This window comes from Kryptolebias marmoratus, linkage group LG15 (genome assembly GCF_001649575.2).
Source record: "Kryptolebias marmoratus isolate JLee-2015 linkage group LG15, ASM164957v2, whole genome shotgun sequence".
Classification (NCBI taxonomy): domain Eukaryota; kingdom Metazoa; phylum Chordata; class Actinopteri; order Cyprinodontiformes; family Rivulidae; genus Kryptolebias; species Kryptolebias marmoratus.
Genome location: NC_051444.1, coordinates 18,129,041 through 18,145,784, shown reverse-complemented (window position 1 = coordinate 18,145,784; position 16,744 = coordinate 18,129,041). Strand labels below are relative to the sequence as shown.

Genomic DNA, 16,744 nt, shown 5'->3' with positions numbered 1-16,744 from the left:
TGAGACTTCATGAATATCAAATGGTTTAATACATCTGATATGGTTTATTGTCTTCATTGACTGCAACAGCAATATTACAGAAACTGTTTTAAAAACAAATTTATAATTATTTAGGGGCCCATCTTCTCAGCTATAAAATTCAGTTCTGTCTGCCTTAGAAATCGAAATTTACACTCTGCTTCCTCCTAACAGTGATGTAAGAGGCAAGAGACAAAGATCGGTTTCATATATTTTCTGCTTTTGACCTCTCTTGCACACAACTGCCGTAAGTAGGAGGACCAAAAAGATAGATTTGACGGCTGTGGCAGTAAACACAACACCTAGGCGCACAGCCAACTGTGTTGTATTTAAAGCCTAACAAGATATTTAAAGCTGATGACGAGTAACCTTGGTAAACAGCAGCAGCATAGAGCTTTTAGCTAGAACACAGTCACCCACACAGTTGCTCATTCAAAGGGCCATGAATATGCTTCTGGTGATGGTTCCCGTTCTGGCAGGCTCATTAGCTCAAGGCGTCTTTACTCATATGCTAAATCTTTTAAAAACATACGAGGTCAATGGCCTGTAGCAGATTTTGAGGGTATATTAGTGACCGGTTCAGGTATCACAAAATGAGTTTAATGATCATTGAACAGCATTACATTTGTAATATCAAGATTTGCAATGAAGAAATATGCTTTGAATGAGAAGAAAAAGTATCTCCTATGAACGTGGTGAAATAGAGCCAAAAATATTTAAACATCACCTAAAGCAATAGCTCAGGTGTTTTGAAGTGGAGTTATGTAGAAAGATTATCAATAGTCATTTTTTTACTTGTTGTAGATAGCTCTTTGAGTGACTGCAGTTTGGAGAAATATAGTTAAATTCTGACCTGACTGATGAACTAAAGGTTGATTGCTGCCACCTTAAATTATCAACAATCTCAAAAACTCACTATTATCTTCAAAGCAAACCCTATTTCTCCTATCTGAGGCCATTCGAGTAGCCATCTACAACAGGGAAGATATTAATGCTTCATAACATTTCCATAGAACCCCACTTCAAAAGAACTGAACTAGCTTTGGGAAATTGTGAAAAAACTGCACTTGAAAGGCATGGAGACGATGTTCAACTTTATACATTATTTAAGAAAAAACAACTAATTTTTGTTATCGCCATTAACCATGAATCCTATTAAAATTTTAAGGATCTCTAAATCTGGGTGCACCGCAAACAGAAACTGCTCATGGCTAATTAGGCTGCTAGATTATCTCAATTTGCCAAAATACAAAAAAAGTACAAGCTAAATAAGCACAATTAAACTTCTTCTCGTACAGACGATGTTGAACGCATGTTTATTTATCAATGGAGTTCATAAGTGAACAGTATGAATCATAATTGTCTCTTTGCATCATTACCATTTGACTCATGCAGCTCTACTCTCTGATTGCTGTATCAATATGTTGTTGTTTTTGTACTTGTTTCCATGACATCAGGTTAGTAGAAAAAAGTGCAGCCACACTTGCAAATGAAAAGTCATATTTCTTACGGATTTAAAAAAAATTTAAGTTTAGGATAGAGTAAAGTGGAAATCAACTTGTTGTACAATAAAATACAAAAAAAATTAAATATAACAATAATAACTCATCAGTCCACTAATTTAGTCACTGACTAGGCCCTTAGTGCTGTATGTTTTACTGTAGAGATGAAAAAAAAGCTGGATAATTACTTAATTGTACAGGTAATATAAACAATATTATTCCTGCTGCGGCTTTAAGAACCTGAGATCTATGTTCTGTTTATTTCTCTTTGGTAGGACATGCATATTAACACACAGTCAGTACTCTATCACACTGTGTTGTCGGCCGGGTTGCATTCAGTATATTTAAGCTGCAGAAAGGGGTGTAGGCCAGTGAAGCATGAAACGCAGAGTTACATTAGATGCTGAAAAGCATGAAATGAGTACTGAGCGTTGTCGTGCAGAAAACACAGAGGGCTGGAGACTCGTGCAGGCCTTATTAGTAGCATAACCCTACATCTACATTTATCAAGCTGACTTTTTTATTGGTGTCCTTCCAGCTATTGGACAATCTGGGGGTTGTAGTAAGTTCAGCCATGGCAAATGAAGGGAGCTTCTTATGACGGAAACACCCTTTGGTGATAAGTGGAAACGGCTTTTGAAGTTTTAAGCTGTAGTTGAAGATAATAAATACAGAAACTGCACATTAACATGTAGTTTCTTCAAACCAGAATGACATAGTGCTCGCAGCTAAACGGCATCTGTTTTGGATAAACTAAAGTTTGAAAGATAACCAGGGGCTGAATCAATCACTGATAAAGAGATTGAGCTAATGAATGTGCATTTTTACACTTGTTTGAAATAATAGTGCCTTATGTAATGCTGTATTTACCTTTCTAATTAGCCTGACAGAGGTTTGAGACATCAGATGGGCATGATCAAGCTGCGTTCACTTTTATATCCTTGAAAACACCTTTATTTGAACATCTGAACATGCTGCGAAAAAAAACGTTCATCCTTAAAAATGTCAGCTTTTCAGTGGTGAAAAAGAAAAATGCTGTTTTGGAGGGTGTTTATTTTGCAGATTGCAGTCATCAACATTACTCATAAAAAAAAACCCCACTGAAATGTTTCTAGAAGTAGGAAATCTTGTTATTGATGGGGAAATGTTGTAAAAAGGCACATTCGATTGGAACCACTTTATTTATGTTGCAGCAGGAAACAACACAGGAGGGATGGAGACTTGATTTCACCACGTGTGTAGTTCTGATCCTCTGCGACATTTTGCTTGTGTGGCTGTCTGGTGCTCCTCCGCTCGCTCCTGAATGTCAATCTGCAGACCTCCCCCACACTCAGACAGTAGCAACCAGTAATGCCGCACTAATTAGCCGACCCTCCTGAGTGGCCGAGCCATCCCAACGGCATTCATGCCAAACAGAATTATTAAAGGAAAGGGGGGAGGAGGAGCGGCACCTCCTCTGCAGAGGAGCAAAACACTTAGGTGGTTTAGTTTGGCATTCTCTTCGACACCCTCTGGATGGGGAGCCAATGCTGTCATCAATATTAACACCTAGATTCATCCGTAGCTTGTGTATTTGTGTGTGCGTTCTTTTTTTTACTCCAACCTAATGAAAATTTCATGAGAATCACATAATTATAATTCTTTATTCAAATGAGCCCAGTCTGAGCTGTGGAAATGATTTGTGGTTCAATAAATAAATAGCTGTTGTGTTCATGCTTAAGCTGTATCTGTTTACAGTTTGGTCCTTTTGTGTGTGTGTGTGTGTGGTGCCTAGGAGGTACAGGAAAACAAGCTGCCCAGTTTAAGGACATAAAGTTGCACCATCACATTTGTTTTAATTTAGAATTTGACCCCGTCTCACACCGTCCCAACATTTGGCCCCGCTCACCTTCTTGTCTTTTGCCATTCCCCTGCCTTTGATGGCTTATTTGCTGCTTTGTTTATATATTTATTAATTCATTTAACCTCCTCTCTCAATCCAATTTTCGCTGACATTTCTTGTCAAGATACGAAGGATGACCTTTGGAAACAGAACACTCCCCGTCAGAAATGTGAGGAGGTCTTACTCTGTGCTCAGAAAACACACTCCCTTCACTTATTGTTGTACGCAAGCCTAAAACAACGAAAACATTTTCATTCAGGGGCTTTTCAGTGTCGATACTTATCTTTGTTCATGAATTGAGTTGATTAGACACGTGGTGGGCGTGTAACAGTTAAGTCACAGTACTTTCGAAATAATTGATTACACGAACCAGTTGTTTGCCGTACACGCACCTCTCGTCTTCGCCCGCTGCAGCTGTCCGTGATCAGTCGCACCACATAGCTGATATGAATTAAACAGGCAGGTGTTTGGTTCTACATGTTATTCTGGACCAACCATGCTGTTTGGTGTAGAGTCTTTATATCTCCCCCATGGCCCTCGGGTCAAATTGACCCAAAGTTACAAGGGCTTCTCTACCGCTCTTCGCCTCTCTTTTCTGTGGGCTTCAGGAGGGTAAAATAAGATCTTTTTTCTGCTATTTTTTCTGTCATGACTGTTAGCAAAATGCAGTTAAATAAAATGTGAGCCCACTCTGGGAGCAGTGATCAATCATGACTGACATTCATTGTCAGTTCACTGTTCCCATCCAACATTTCACGGTATGAATACATGTATTGTTACACCCCTAGCACATGGTAATATCATTCATTACAGAAAAGAAAATCTTTAGCCACAGTACAATTAATTTTGGATATATAAGCAAAAATCCTACCCACAGGTTAGCTTGATTCAGCCTAAAGAGAGGAATCAGGAGGACACAATAAGCACCACTGTTCACACAATATCTGCCACAGCTCCATTAAAGCTTATTTCTTTAGCTTCTAGCCAGAACTGTGCTCTGTGTTGGTGTGTTTCACAGCTTTGGTAACACATATAAACATATTAATACATTTTTTCCCATTCCCTTAGGGTCAGATTGAAACATATATGGAACAGTTTAGGCGTAATCGACTCTTAACTAGTTATGGTGAACAACAAAACTCTGTATTTTTCTTTTATTTTTGTCATTTTTGTTGTTCCGCTTTCTCACAATGTGCTGGTTTTTATTCTTTTTTTCCCTTTTCATAATTTAATCTGTTTTTGTTGTCATTCCTCTTCTCACAAAAATCACACAGTCAGATTTATTTATAAGCGCACTTAAAAACAGCAGGTGTTGACCAAAGTGCTGCGCACGTAAAAGGTGCAAAAAAACGGAAACAATAAAATAATACAAATAAAAAAGGAGTACACAGATAAAATACAACCGTAATAGTAATAATACAACTAATTCTAAACCAATCAACAAGTATTTTCTACCATCTTACTGAGAAGGAAAGTAGCATTTTATCCCTGTTGAATTTGCCACAGAACTTTATTATTATTATTTTTTTTTACATTTTTAAAAGGGATTCAAAGTCTAGCACTGCTGACTGAGACTTTATTTAGTCTACCACCCTGATCTTTGCTAAATAGGTAGTAGGCAGGAAAAGAAAAATACAGGTTGATAACATTTAACAACATAGTTATTCTTTAAAAAAACAGAACATAAACTAGCTTTTTAAATTTTAGCCTATTATATGTAAACTGACTAAGTTGACTATCTTAAATATCTGTGGTTTATGAAATATTTTATAAACAACCTGACAGACAAACAAAAACACACATACCCAGTCACCCGGCCTTTATGACAAATAATAAATGCAAATAAAAACAGAAATGCTATACTGTCAGGAAATTCTAAAAATGATTATAACAAACAAGCTTTAGACACGAGTACCCAGAGCCTGAACAGACAGGAAACTAATAGAGCACAAGTGAAGATCAGAAATATTTCTAATAGGTAGCAGATATGAATGTGTAGGTGTAACGTTTGCCTGGTGAATCTTGAAAGAGCAAACAACTCTAGCTACTACAGCTCAGGGTTCTTTGTTAAACGCTGTTTTCTTTAGTTCAGATAAAACATTTTGTTCGTTAAACCATGCGTTCGGTCTCCTTTTCATGCTGCACACCACAGGTTTGGTCATAACCGTTTACTGCTCATAGTCACTTTGATTGTGAAATAAAGAGTCAGCAATAAAAACTTACTGTGGTCTGATGTGAGTATAACTGAAGTCTGCCATCTTTGCATGTCCGTTTCTAAAGTACTGTTTTTATTTTTTCTGACAGGTGGTTTAACCTGTGTACATTTTGGGTTAGGCCATTTGATGTTTCCCTATTTAAAGACCCGTGGTTTAATTGTGTGTCTATTTCAGGATGTGTGATTTAAAGCAGTTGTTGAGTGGCTCTGCTCTGCATCAGCTAATGAGCTGCTGTTTGCTTGCACACCCTTTCTCGCTCCCTCTCTCTCTCTGTCTCTCTCTATTTCTCTTTCTCGCTCTGCCCCGTAACGTATTCTCCGAGCGTACAGCCTCGATGGGACCGCAGCTTTTTTTTTCACAACGTGAATAAGTGTGTGGCTGTTTTTGTATCTCCACATGCCTGTGCTTTTGCACATGCCTGCGTGATTGTATGCACGATATCGCCAAGACTAAGACAGATCTGCAGCATCTCTAGCTCCCTGTTTCTATGGCGACACATCTGGTTATAGGTCTTCCATACAAATTAACCTCTTGTGGACTCCGTCTGTGTGTGATACAATTTAATAAGCAATTTGTATTGTTCTTTTCACGCTTCTGTTTGACTGTGCATATTTGCTAACATTTCAGTTTTGTGGCATCAAATAAACATGCAGACATTTTTTAATACCTTAAATCAACCTGTATAGTTTTAGTTACATCTTATTTAGATGATTTGAGTTTTCTTGGACAAATATTCACATTTATGATACATTATTAATTTTATATGGTTGTGGTATCTTAAATTCACTTATAGTTTATCAGTCATTAACCTATGTTTTATACTGTGTCGTTACAGTTATTTAGCAGGATGGTCTCAGCTTTGCTGCCCTTATAGATGCTGTCAGGTGATTTGTTCAAAGTAACATTCACGTATAAAATCAAAAACATGGTTAGGAGAATATCCAGGCCAAGTGTTTGCATATTTATTTTTAAAACATAATGTTATAGTGAAACATTTTGGTTACTTGCCTAGACTCAGCACACATATACATGGGTACATAGAAATCACTTCTGTGTTTGTTTGTCTCTTTGTCCTCTCTAAGCCCCCAGCTGGTTGGGGCAAATGTTCTGCCCATCCCGAGGCTAGTTTCGTTTGGAGGCTTCTTCCTGTTAAAAGGAAGTAATTCCTCTCCAATGCTACCCGCTGCCCCGTGCTCAGCTCAGAATGGTAGAAAAGTGAAGATTCAGTGCAATCTGCTGGTTTCTTTAGATATATAAGTTTTACTTACTGACATGTTATAATACACTGAATGTGACTGCGTTGTATCAGAACTGAATTGAATTAACTGCTTGTATTTGGATTCAGTTTTGGATTGAACTAGATTGCATATAATTTACTATGATTTGGACTTGTTGCTTTTTGTACAGGGCCCCTGAGATAACTTTTGTTGTGAATTGCCTCTTTACAAATAATCATCACAGTCAGAGTTAGAGAAAGTCCTCTAGCTGGAGTCAAACGTACTTCTCTTTGGGGTGAAGAATTGCGACTGCTTAGAAAATTGGGCTTTTTATCAGAATACCTGAGCTTGTTTTTAATAGAAGTGCTTCTGATAAGGAGCCAGCATCCTGTCTTTTTCCACCTGACCAATCAGAGAAGGAGATTGACCTTCTGAAGTAACAGGGTTAAAACAAAACTTAATAAAAACAATATTTTCTTTACTTACAAAAATGAAAGCCTCTGCGATTAGACATAGATCTGTAAATAAAAGGAGTTTTCTGCGTATTCCTTTAAATGTGTCTGGAATTAGAGTCCACCCAGGGCAAAACAAAAAGATCAGTCACGGTTAAAAAATGAGAAACCCAAAAGTTCTTTTGTCGTAGGTCACAAAAACTAACCTTGCGGATAAAACTCCAAACACGGTATCTGTTGAAAGCCAGGCAATGCTCATTATCTGGCTAATACACTCCCCACAGTGCTGCTTGAAGGCGGCAAGCAGTGTAGTGTGAATGCTTCTCAACAGCAAAGACATAACTGAGGGGAGGATAAATGCAGCACCAGATTGCAGACAAAATGAGACCGGGGCGATGTTTCACCTTTCAGCACCACAGTAATGTCATGAATGCTGAGGAGAACATGCTGGGGTGGCGTCGGGATGAGTCTCTGAGTGTCGAAGAATCGTCCAGTCAAAACCCAAATATGAACACCAGAACTCATCTTCAAAGCCATAAAAGTCACCATTACATCCGTAGCAGAAATGAGCTTTGTTCTCCCTCTGGTAGATCCACAAAGCTGTTTGTATTTATTAGAAATCTTAATCACTGTGAAAGTGTGTGCGCATGCATAAGCTTGAGTTCCACTCTCATCGTAAGCTATGAATGTTAATACTTCCCTAATTAATTATCTGCATGGAAAAACATGGCGTGCCCAAGCAAACTAAGGTAGAGAAAACATTTTTTTTATTTGGTGGCACTGAAATTCCAACAAATTCAAAATCTGCTGAATTTAAAACCTGGAAGACAATAATCTTCCAAAATAAAAAAAAGAAAACCAGATTGAAATTGTCGTAGAAATGCACACATGGAAGGTTTTTGCAATGCATTAGATGCACACACGTTCACTTCACTGTGTGCGTTTGTGTGTAGACATTGTTTATGCATCTGTCTGCCTGTTTTTAAAGTTATGAGGTATTTATCAAAGAGGACCTGAACTTTTCATTGCTTCCCCTGGACAGATTTAAAGGTATGAATAGATTTGCAGACAATAAAACACACTTTTTGGAATCTTGTTAAAAAAACAAAGACCGTGTTTATAGAATAAATTTATTGTAAAAACAACAACAAAAACGTACTATTAAAAAAAAATGCACAGGGTTGAGTTATTTTCTAAAGCAACTTGCACATAACAGCAAACCTTGGAGGCTAAACATGTCAATTCAGTTCAAAAGAAGGAGGAACAAGTAGTCAAAACAGCCCCAAAGTAAGCTTTGCTATAGGTTTTCCTGAACAGACATCAAAACGTGAGGTGAAAAAAAGCAGAACAAACATGACAAACCTAAAATATTCCACATAATATAATTCAATTTAACATTCTCTCTGTTTTTTTCCCTCTTTTTTGTTTTTTTCTCTGTACAGAAACCTGTCAAAGAACCCTCTCAGCACCCTGTCATGGCAGCTCTTCCAGCACCTCCAACTCTCCGAGCTGTAAGTCTCATCTCATCTGTCTTACTGGCTTTTGTTTGTGTTTTATTACAGCACTTCATCATTGTTCCCCGTGCACCACCAGCCTCAATACAAATTGTCTTCACTGCATACCATTATAATTCCTGTCTTTGTTGGAGAAAGCCTCCAATTTGTCGGAGCACACATGAAAGACTGAACCTATAGGCAGTAAGGTGGCACTGTGGTCTTTTAAGTCACTTGTTGGTTTAATAAATGCGCTAAAAAAAAGAATATGTAATAGATGAGAAGGGGGAAGGAGCCTGACCCCATTTTCTTGTTTGTTATGAATATTTTAGGGATCATTGTGTTTATAAAATGAGTTTGCTCTGACAAGCCTGGGCGGGGGAGTGTTGCAGTGTTGACCTGCTTGAAATTTACACATCATTATGCCTGTCAGTACTGTCCATCATCTGAACCTCGCCTCTGCTCTGAAAACCAGCGCCGCTGGTACGGGCCTCGTGGCACATAAAACCGAGGTATCAGGATGTGTGTGATACAGGACTATTTCAAGCAGACCTCCTTATTGTGCTATTTTCAGAGGTAGAAGCAGGGCAGGTCCTCGGAGAGCGCGACAATGCTAATCTCAAATCGCGACAAGCAGCGGAACGGACGAGAAGTCCTGCTCACACGCATGTCACGGTTGCGTATTTTCTCATCATTTAGCCTAATATTCCTCACATCCCCAGCAATGATAAAGAAATGTTGTTCATTTTGCACACGAAGCAACACAACAGACCCCACACCAGAGCCACACAAGTGTTGTCTCACTGTGGGCTGTCAAACAGAGGCAGATGGGCCTCTGAATCCCTCACTGTGCCTGTTAGTGGGCTGTAAATGTTATTCCTCACTGGAAAATAGAAGTTCTGTACTTTAGTTGTCTTACCAGCTGTCCAGCTCTGCCACAACTCAAGCTTCCAAACTCCAATTTTTCAATAATTTCTGCTATAAACCTAACTTACACTCAAAGCCTGTAAAGCTTTTTTTAAATGTCCGTATATTTTTCTGTTTTTCCTATTATATTCAATCTGCTAAATGAAATTCAAAGCAGTCCTTATAAAATATGTCTTTAAATCATATTTATTTAATACAAAATAAGGTAAACTAGCTTATTTTACTACTAAGTTAGGCTGATTGTAATTACACTTATAAACAATAGCAAACAACTGTAATTATGCAAGAACATCTCAAAATGCACAACTTTAGCAATTCTGTTAAAATTAGTAAAATGTGAAGTTTTTTTTCTTCTTGATTAACCAGTGAAACAAAACACTTCACCACAACTTCAGCTATTTTACTGAAAATTGAACTCATAATCAAATCTACAGCAGCACCATAAATAATGTGACAACATGGTTCTGAACCTGAAGTTTGTCAAGATAAAGATTCTGTTCAGTAGTTTTTTTTATACACTCATGAGGACTTTAAGTAAATAAAACATTTTCTGTAAAACCTTCTGATCTTCATTAGTTAGCAGATACTGTGTTCTTGTGAGTTGTGTTGATTTTGGCTTCCATAAAGAGACCTTTATAAAGATTAAAAAAAAATAGAAAGCCAAAAATAAATTCTAACAAGAAAACAGCATTTTATTACTGATACTAAAAGAACGGATTGCTAAAATCAAATTAAAGAAACTTGCAACACCAGAACAGTAGCCGACCATAATCTACTTTACATTATTAAAGTTTTAATTCACACTTGTGTTTCAGAAGAAAAAAAAACAGCAAGACGAAGGCATTCTTGTCATCTTTACCACACAGGAGTATAATTCAGCAGCTAACTGAGCTTAAATTACAGTTTTCATTAAGAGCAACAAACTGGAGAAGCTTGGTAGCTCGTATTTTTCTGTAAACTTAAAGCTCCCCGGGCTGGATGTTTTCCTCCTCTGTGTGGTTTCTGTTACTTTAAGCAACATTCAGTTGAGCACAAATGGTGTCTTTGTTGTCCTACATGAAAAGCAGGGCGAGGGCGATGCCCGTGTTTCCTTCTGAATCTTGATGAGGAGTGAGGGTTTCTGTCTATTCCATTCGGTGTGTTTGGTTAAGAGGTGTCAGTCGAAGTGGCGTGGCGGCACAGACGCGCGTCGGGGCGTTATGCAGGAAGGAAACCATGTGGAATCAGGCCTCGCTAATGGGAAATGAGTCACTCTATCATGGCTCTGACATCATTACTCCGCTCACCGTGTCTTTGAGCTCAACCAGCACCGTATTACCTGGCAAATGCCAATCACTCAATCGGGCCAGATAAAGCGGGCTCATGGGGCAGTGCTTGCCTTTATTTATTAGACGAAGTCAAAGTACAGAATCAGCCGATAAGAATCCACTCATACTGCTCAAACACACAGACCTTATGTAAATTAAGGAAGATCAAACGAGCTGAAATAATTTCCATATTATGTGACAAAAGGAGAGCTTGGCCCTTTGCCATGACGGTGACGCTAACACGTGTTATCTCAGTCACTCTAGGCAGCGCTACTGTAATTGTATTTCTTTCCATTTTCTTCTCAAAGAAAAGGAACTCGTTTCAAAGCTGCAATACCTGCGACGGTTACCTGCAATGAATATGAAATTATTTTTTAAGTGAGGAGTAACACGGCATGTCCTTTTTGTGCTTTAAATAACTATGTCTTCACTGATTATTTCATTGTGTTTCATTAATGTTAATTCAGGGTTCTTTCTAATTAATTTTTTTTTAATGAATAATGACCGGATAAAAACAAAAGCAGAAAGTTGGGTGTATGCCGTGGCACACACCAATTATACTTTTAAAAAAAATTGCCTAATTAATACAGATCAAACATGCCAACCGAAAAGGTAATGGAAAAAAAAAAAAACAAGAGGTGCCGGCGCTCGGCTAATATCAACGCTAAACAACATGCAGTTTCATCAAAGCCGCGCTGATTAGCCAGGTTTGGGATTGTACAAAGTCAATTCTGCTTTTAAGTCCTACTTTACACCTAATTAACTTGCTGTAACGCATGTTTGGCTCAATCAGGACTGGTGTGCAACAGCTAAAGAATGGCTTTTTCATTTACTTTACCTTGACATGGGGCTCTCACTGGTGGAGCTTCTGGTTTGGTTGAATCGAATCGTGCATCTTATCCACAAGAACACAAACTTGCAGGATGAGGCAATATTTAAAATTCGAGAGGAGAAGGGTCATGTCACATTTTGTAATTCACGTCAGTCAGCCTGCTTCAGGTCTGTCTGTTCACCATCATTTGTGAAGTGCGTCTAGACAACAGTTGCTTTGTTTTGCAGGTTGGCTGCACAGATATTTCACACTTGCTGCAATCTCGTCATATCACTAACAATGGCAATATTATCAGGGGAATCTCAATAATCTCAAGGCTTTTGTGGCTCCGGTGAAAGGCTCCAACATCACATTCAGGCTTTATAATAGACGTCTGCTGTGTGCTGCCACTGGATGAGACACAGATAATCGGCTCTGCCTTTTTGTCTGCGTGCCCTTTAGCCGAAGAGCTGCAGCTACTGCGGTGTGGTGCACAGCTCGGCCAAGCCAGACCAGACAACAGCAGCGGGGAGGGAGGAAGGGGGCCAACTAAGTGCTAAATTTGCTGCTGCAGCTTCCAGGGTGATGCTGTTGGAGATAATTTGAAGCAGAGTTAGCAGCAATCAGCCAGTCTTCGAGGAAGTTTATTCTGTCTGCTCCGGAAAGAGACAAATATTCAGCTTATTCTTTAGTGAGGGACACAATCTGCCTGAGGGAATGTGCATCTCAAATCTCTGTATTCTTCTGGTTGCCTTTTTTATTCCCAATGCACAGGCCAAGGCAAAGTTAAGCATTCATGTCTCCTGCCGCAAAACTGGAGTTTTCACCGATTGGTTTTAAGCCAGCAACCAAACCAGTGCTCTGTATGGATGAATTAAACAGTAAATTTCAGAGAACAGCATGACAGGTAAAACAGGAACAAATGTATTAATGAAATGATCCAAAGGAGTCCCCAAGCTCAAAAGTAAACTTGCAGTCAAGGCAAGTCATGCCCACGTAATAGTAAAGTTGTAGCTCCAATTTGCTTTTGGACAGCTTGGGAAATTCTATTTTTTTTCTTTTTTTTTTTTTTTTGAAAAGCAACAAATATCAAACTCCCCAATGCATTTTTCCACAAAAGCAATTTGAGTTAGCACATTTAAAATAATAAAAACAATATTCAGGGTTGTTCGCTCTTTGGAAAATAAAGATTTTACCATAATAGCAGGGGGAAAAAAATCAAAGATTTCATCACTGCAGATGAGAAGATCCCTGCAGCTCTGATTCTTTTTGTATTCGCAACAAGCGTTTATGGGAAAATGGTTAAATTCTAAATGCACATTACTATGCAAAAGTCTTGAGCTAGCCCTCAAATATAAATATATATATATATATATATATATATATATATATATTAAGTTGTCTTGGTCATTAGTTCTTCAGATTTTCTGGATGTCTTAAAGTTTTTCTTTGGATTTTGGGTGTTGATCTACTGTTGTTTGATACACAGTAGATGATCAGCTGAGGGTGATGGGTCCCTCAGGTCCTGTGTCAAGTCTTTCCTAAATTTGCTTTCCCTTTTTCTTAAAGACATGACTTCCAGACACTGTTCATCTGCAGTAAATAGTTTGTCCAGGCTTGGCACCTATTTTCTCTCCACTTGTTTATTATTTAAACACACACTACATGATCTGCTGTCATAGTCAGGTAGAAGGACTGGACTGAAATGAGTGAAAAAGCAGCTAAAGTCCAAAGAAAATCTTTGAGAGACCTTTACAGCTGTTGATTGGGTCCACCAAAAAAAAAGGAAAATTCAAAGGACTAATGTCAAAAAAGTAAAGTAAATGTTCAAATAAAAATATAAAATGAACCCATCTGTACAGTGGTGCACCAATAAACAAGAGAAGCGGCGCGCTCCACAACACATTTTCTGTGTCTGTGACCCGAGTGCTTCAGCGCTGACCTGTTGAACTCTTTAACACTGCAGCTGGTGCCATCAAATTTGGAGAAACTATCGGCCCACATCATCTGACGGCACAAAGCCTCACAACTGACTGAGCACTCAGGACAAGCACTGTCAACATATCAACAGTATCGGAGCACATGTATTTGTTAAATCATCGGGCTGGGCAATTTTTTCACCTGCAGACCACACACATACAAAGACTGTTTGCGATCTTTTATTCCTTTAATGTTTCAAAAAGGATGGAGAATATTAGGAAACTAAAACGTTTCTACTCTCATCCCATTTCCTCCTTATCACGAGCAAATATGGTGAAGCAATTACCCTAAACGCTGCCTATTTTTCCTTGTAAAAAGTGAAATGATTTGCCTTCTGCACTTACGGGACCCGGTTGAACGGATTCCTTGTCAAACCATCACACTTCTAAAGTTACTAAAATCACGAGTCCCTGCTGAAATTTGATAAAATAAATAATAATAAAACAAAAAGCTTTAGAATCATGTTCTCTCCCTGTCTTTTTTTTTTTTTTTTTCTATACCTGCAGCCTTTTCTGACCCGACTCGAGTGTCCCCTCTTTCCTCTATGATTGCAGTGCAGGTGGTGTTGTCGATAAGCCAAAATCAAGTCTGGCTCTTCAGACAAATTATTCTTTAGTGGGTTAAAAGAGAGAGAGAGAGAGAGAGAGAGAGAAAGAACGAAAGAGAGAGAAAAATCGGGCAGTGCAACAGCCTGCAGAGGCATTGACTGAGCAAACTACTGCGACTTTCCACAGACGTAAAGATGGGACCAAACAGTGATTTATTTATTTTTTCACAGCGTGAAAATGATGGAGCCTAGCAACAACTGATTGTGTGCTGAAGCAATGATACGATTTTAGAATGGTGTGGGAACAGCAACCTTTGCTACATTTAGCCAGATCAGTGAAACTTGCTCCTGTTGTGCCTCAGACATCAATTGATTTACCTCTTTTCTTTTTTTTAAGATTAATTCCTTCTTATTGATTAAAGCAACTGTAGACTCAGATCTTTAAACCTCCTGCTGGACGATAAAACTGAACATAGTTTGATGTTACTGCAGACTGTACTGCAGCAGTCGTGTGTCAGTTCATAGCCGAATCTGGGTAATAAATCTGTTTCTTTTGAATAAATGTCTGTCTGGCACTCAGCTGCTATAAGACGCTGGAACCCAAGCTGATGGTGTGGCATTTCAGTTGTATCTTTTCCACACTATAATATTTCCAACAAATTTCATAAAGATAGTAGATTTACAGTTGATGATAGCGCCAAATGTATCATCACTATTAAAATAAATAGTTTTTAGTATAACACTAGTAAAAACAATGAGCTCATTTATATCCAATCAGTACCAATTTAAAATTTTACTAAACAAAGCTAGTAAAATTGGACTGCTGTTGCTTTATAGGTGCAGCTAGCAGCTTGGTGTAATTAGAGGGATAGCTCAGTATTTTTGAAGCTCTGCAGAAAAGGTTTGAGCAATTAATATCTTACCTGTTGCAGACACCTCTGTAGATGATGTCTGTTTGGGGAAATAGATTTTTTTCTGACAGGCTTGATAAGCTAATAGATAGTCCAAACAGTGAACTATCTACTAGCTCATAAATGCAAATGCAATTTTTATAAACCTTTATATTGCCCTCAATTTGTCATTGAAGTATTGTTGTATAATTTCATGGTTACTTGCAAGTGCAAATAGCAGCAGCAGCTAACTTTAGCCCTTCTGTAGCAGCTTGGGGCACTCCCTGCAGACACATCATAACATTTCTGTCGGATTAATAACAGTGGCGTAAAAGTTTATTAATATAGTCATTATTAAAATAGTTTAAAGAGTGTTCACAAGAACCGTTATGAGATGTAAAGTTCTATCTCTCCAAACCAAGGTCATTCCAAGCTCTATTATTCTTCATAACCTTTCATAGAACCCCACTTCAAAAGACCTGAACTATCGATTTAAGCCTTTTTTAAACAGTATATAGCTGATGGTTGGCATAACCCGTATTCAGTTTGTCACCTTCACAGTGAAGTCTAACATATGCAAACATAACAAAATCTATAGGAATAAAATGAAAGGTAAAGAAAATTGAACGTTTTCAAGTGTTGTAGACAAAATGTGGCATCGCTATAACATTTCATACTCTGCTGCCTACCTTTGTGCAGGCTGAGAAGAAGAGATGTTGCCATATAATGACTGACCTGATTCCTCTGAGCAGCACACATGGATGTAATCGTGATAGATCTGTGGAAGTAGCAGTCTCTGGCCTCGATAAGATTAGAGTCTTAGGTGCAGCTAGAAAACTTTCTTTTTTTATCAGTGCTCATACGGACACAGTGTTACAGTGAGTGGAGTAGCAAGCACAGCATAGTTGCAACATGTCATCCATATATTTGTACATACACACTGGATGGATCACGCATGTCAACAGAGGAAGGCTGCTCAGTTTGCTCATGCAACCCCCTAGTGACATACAGAAATACTACAGCTAAATTTAAACAGCATGGAAGCATTTTACAGTTTTTGAGTTTCGTGCAGCATACCAAATATCACAAACCTCACTCTGCTTGTCCAAATGCAAACTCTGGAGAAATCTTTAAGGCTCAGATGCTTTAGCAATATTCTGTAAACTAAAACCATAAAAAGTCAAGGTAGGATAGAAACTTTACAGCTAATTAAAAGCGACACATGGATCTTACCCTGTTAACAGGAAATTAACATGTAATTATTGCCTGTCGCCAAAAAAAAGGTGGTCGATCATAAATCTGTGTGTGTTCGTGTTCGTTAATCTGTCTGTTTGCAAAAGAATGAATCAACACAATCAGGGGTGGAAATTAGCACCTGCCACCGGCCAAATGCGGGTAAATATTTGAAGTGGTGGGTGAATTTGATCAACACACGCCACTGTGGCGGGTTGGCAATTTGAACAGAAAAGGTGTTATTTGTCCTCTTGACATATAGGGGGCAG

The 16,744-nt window shown here is 38.4% G+C and overlaps 1 protein-coding gene across 2 annotated transcripts in view; it reads left to right on the top strand.

Moving 5' to 3' along the window:
- ntrk3b (neurotrophic tyrosine kinase, receptor, type 3b) overlaps positions 1-16,744 on the top strand; it is a 212,593-nt gene that overhangs the window by 77,821 nt on the left and 118,028 nt on the right. For both annotated transcript variants that reach the window (XM_017425891.3, XM_017425892.3), the window contains exon 4: positions 8,730-8,798. In XM_017425891.3, coding sequence (XP_017281380.1) covers positions 8,730-8,798 — 69 coding nt within the window. The remainder of the gene's footprint in view (positions 1-8,729; positions 8,799-16,744) is intronic.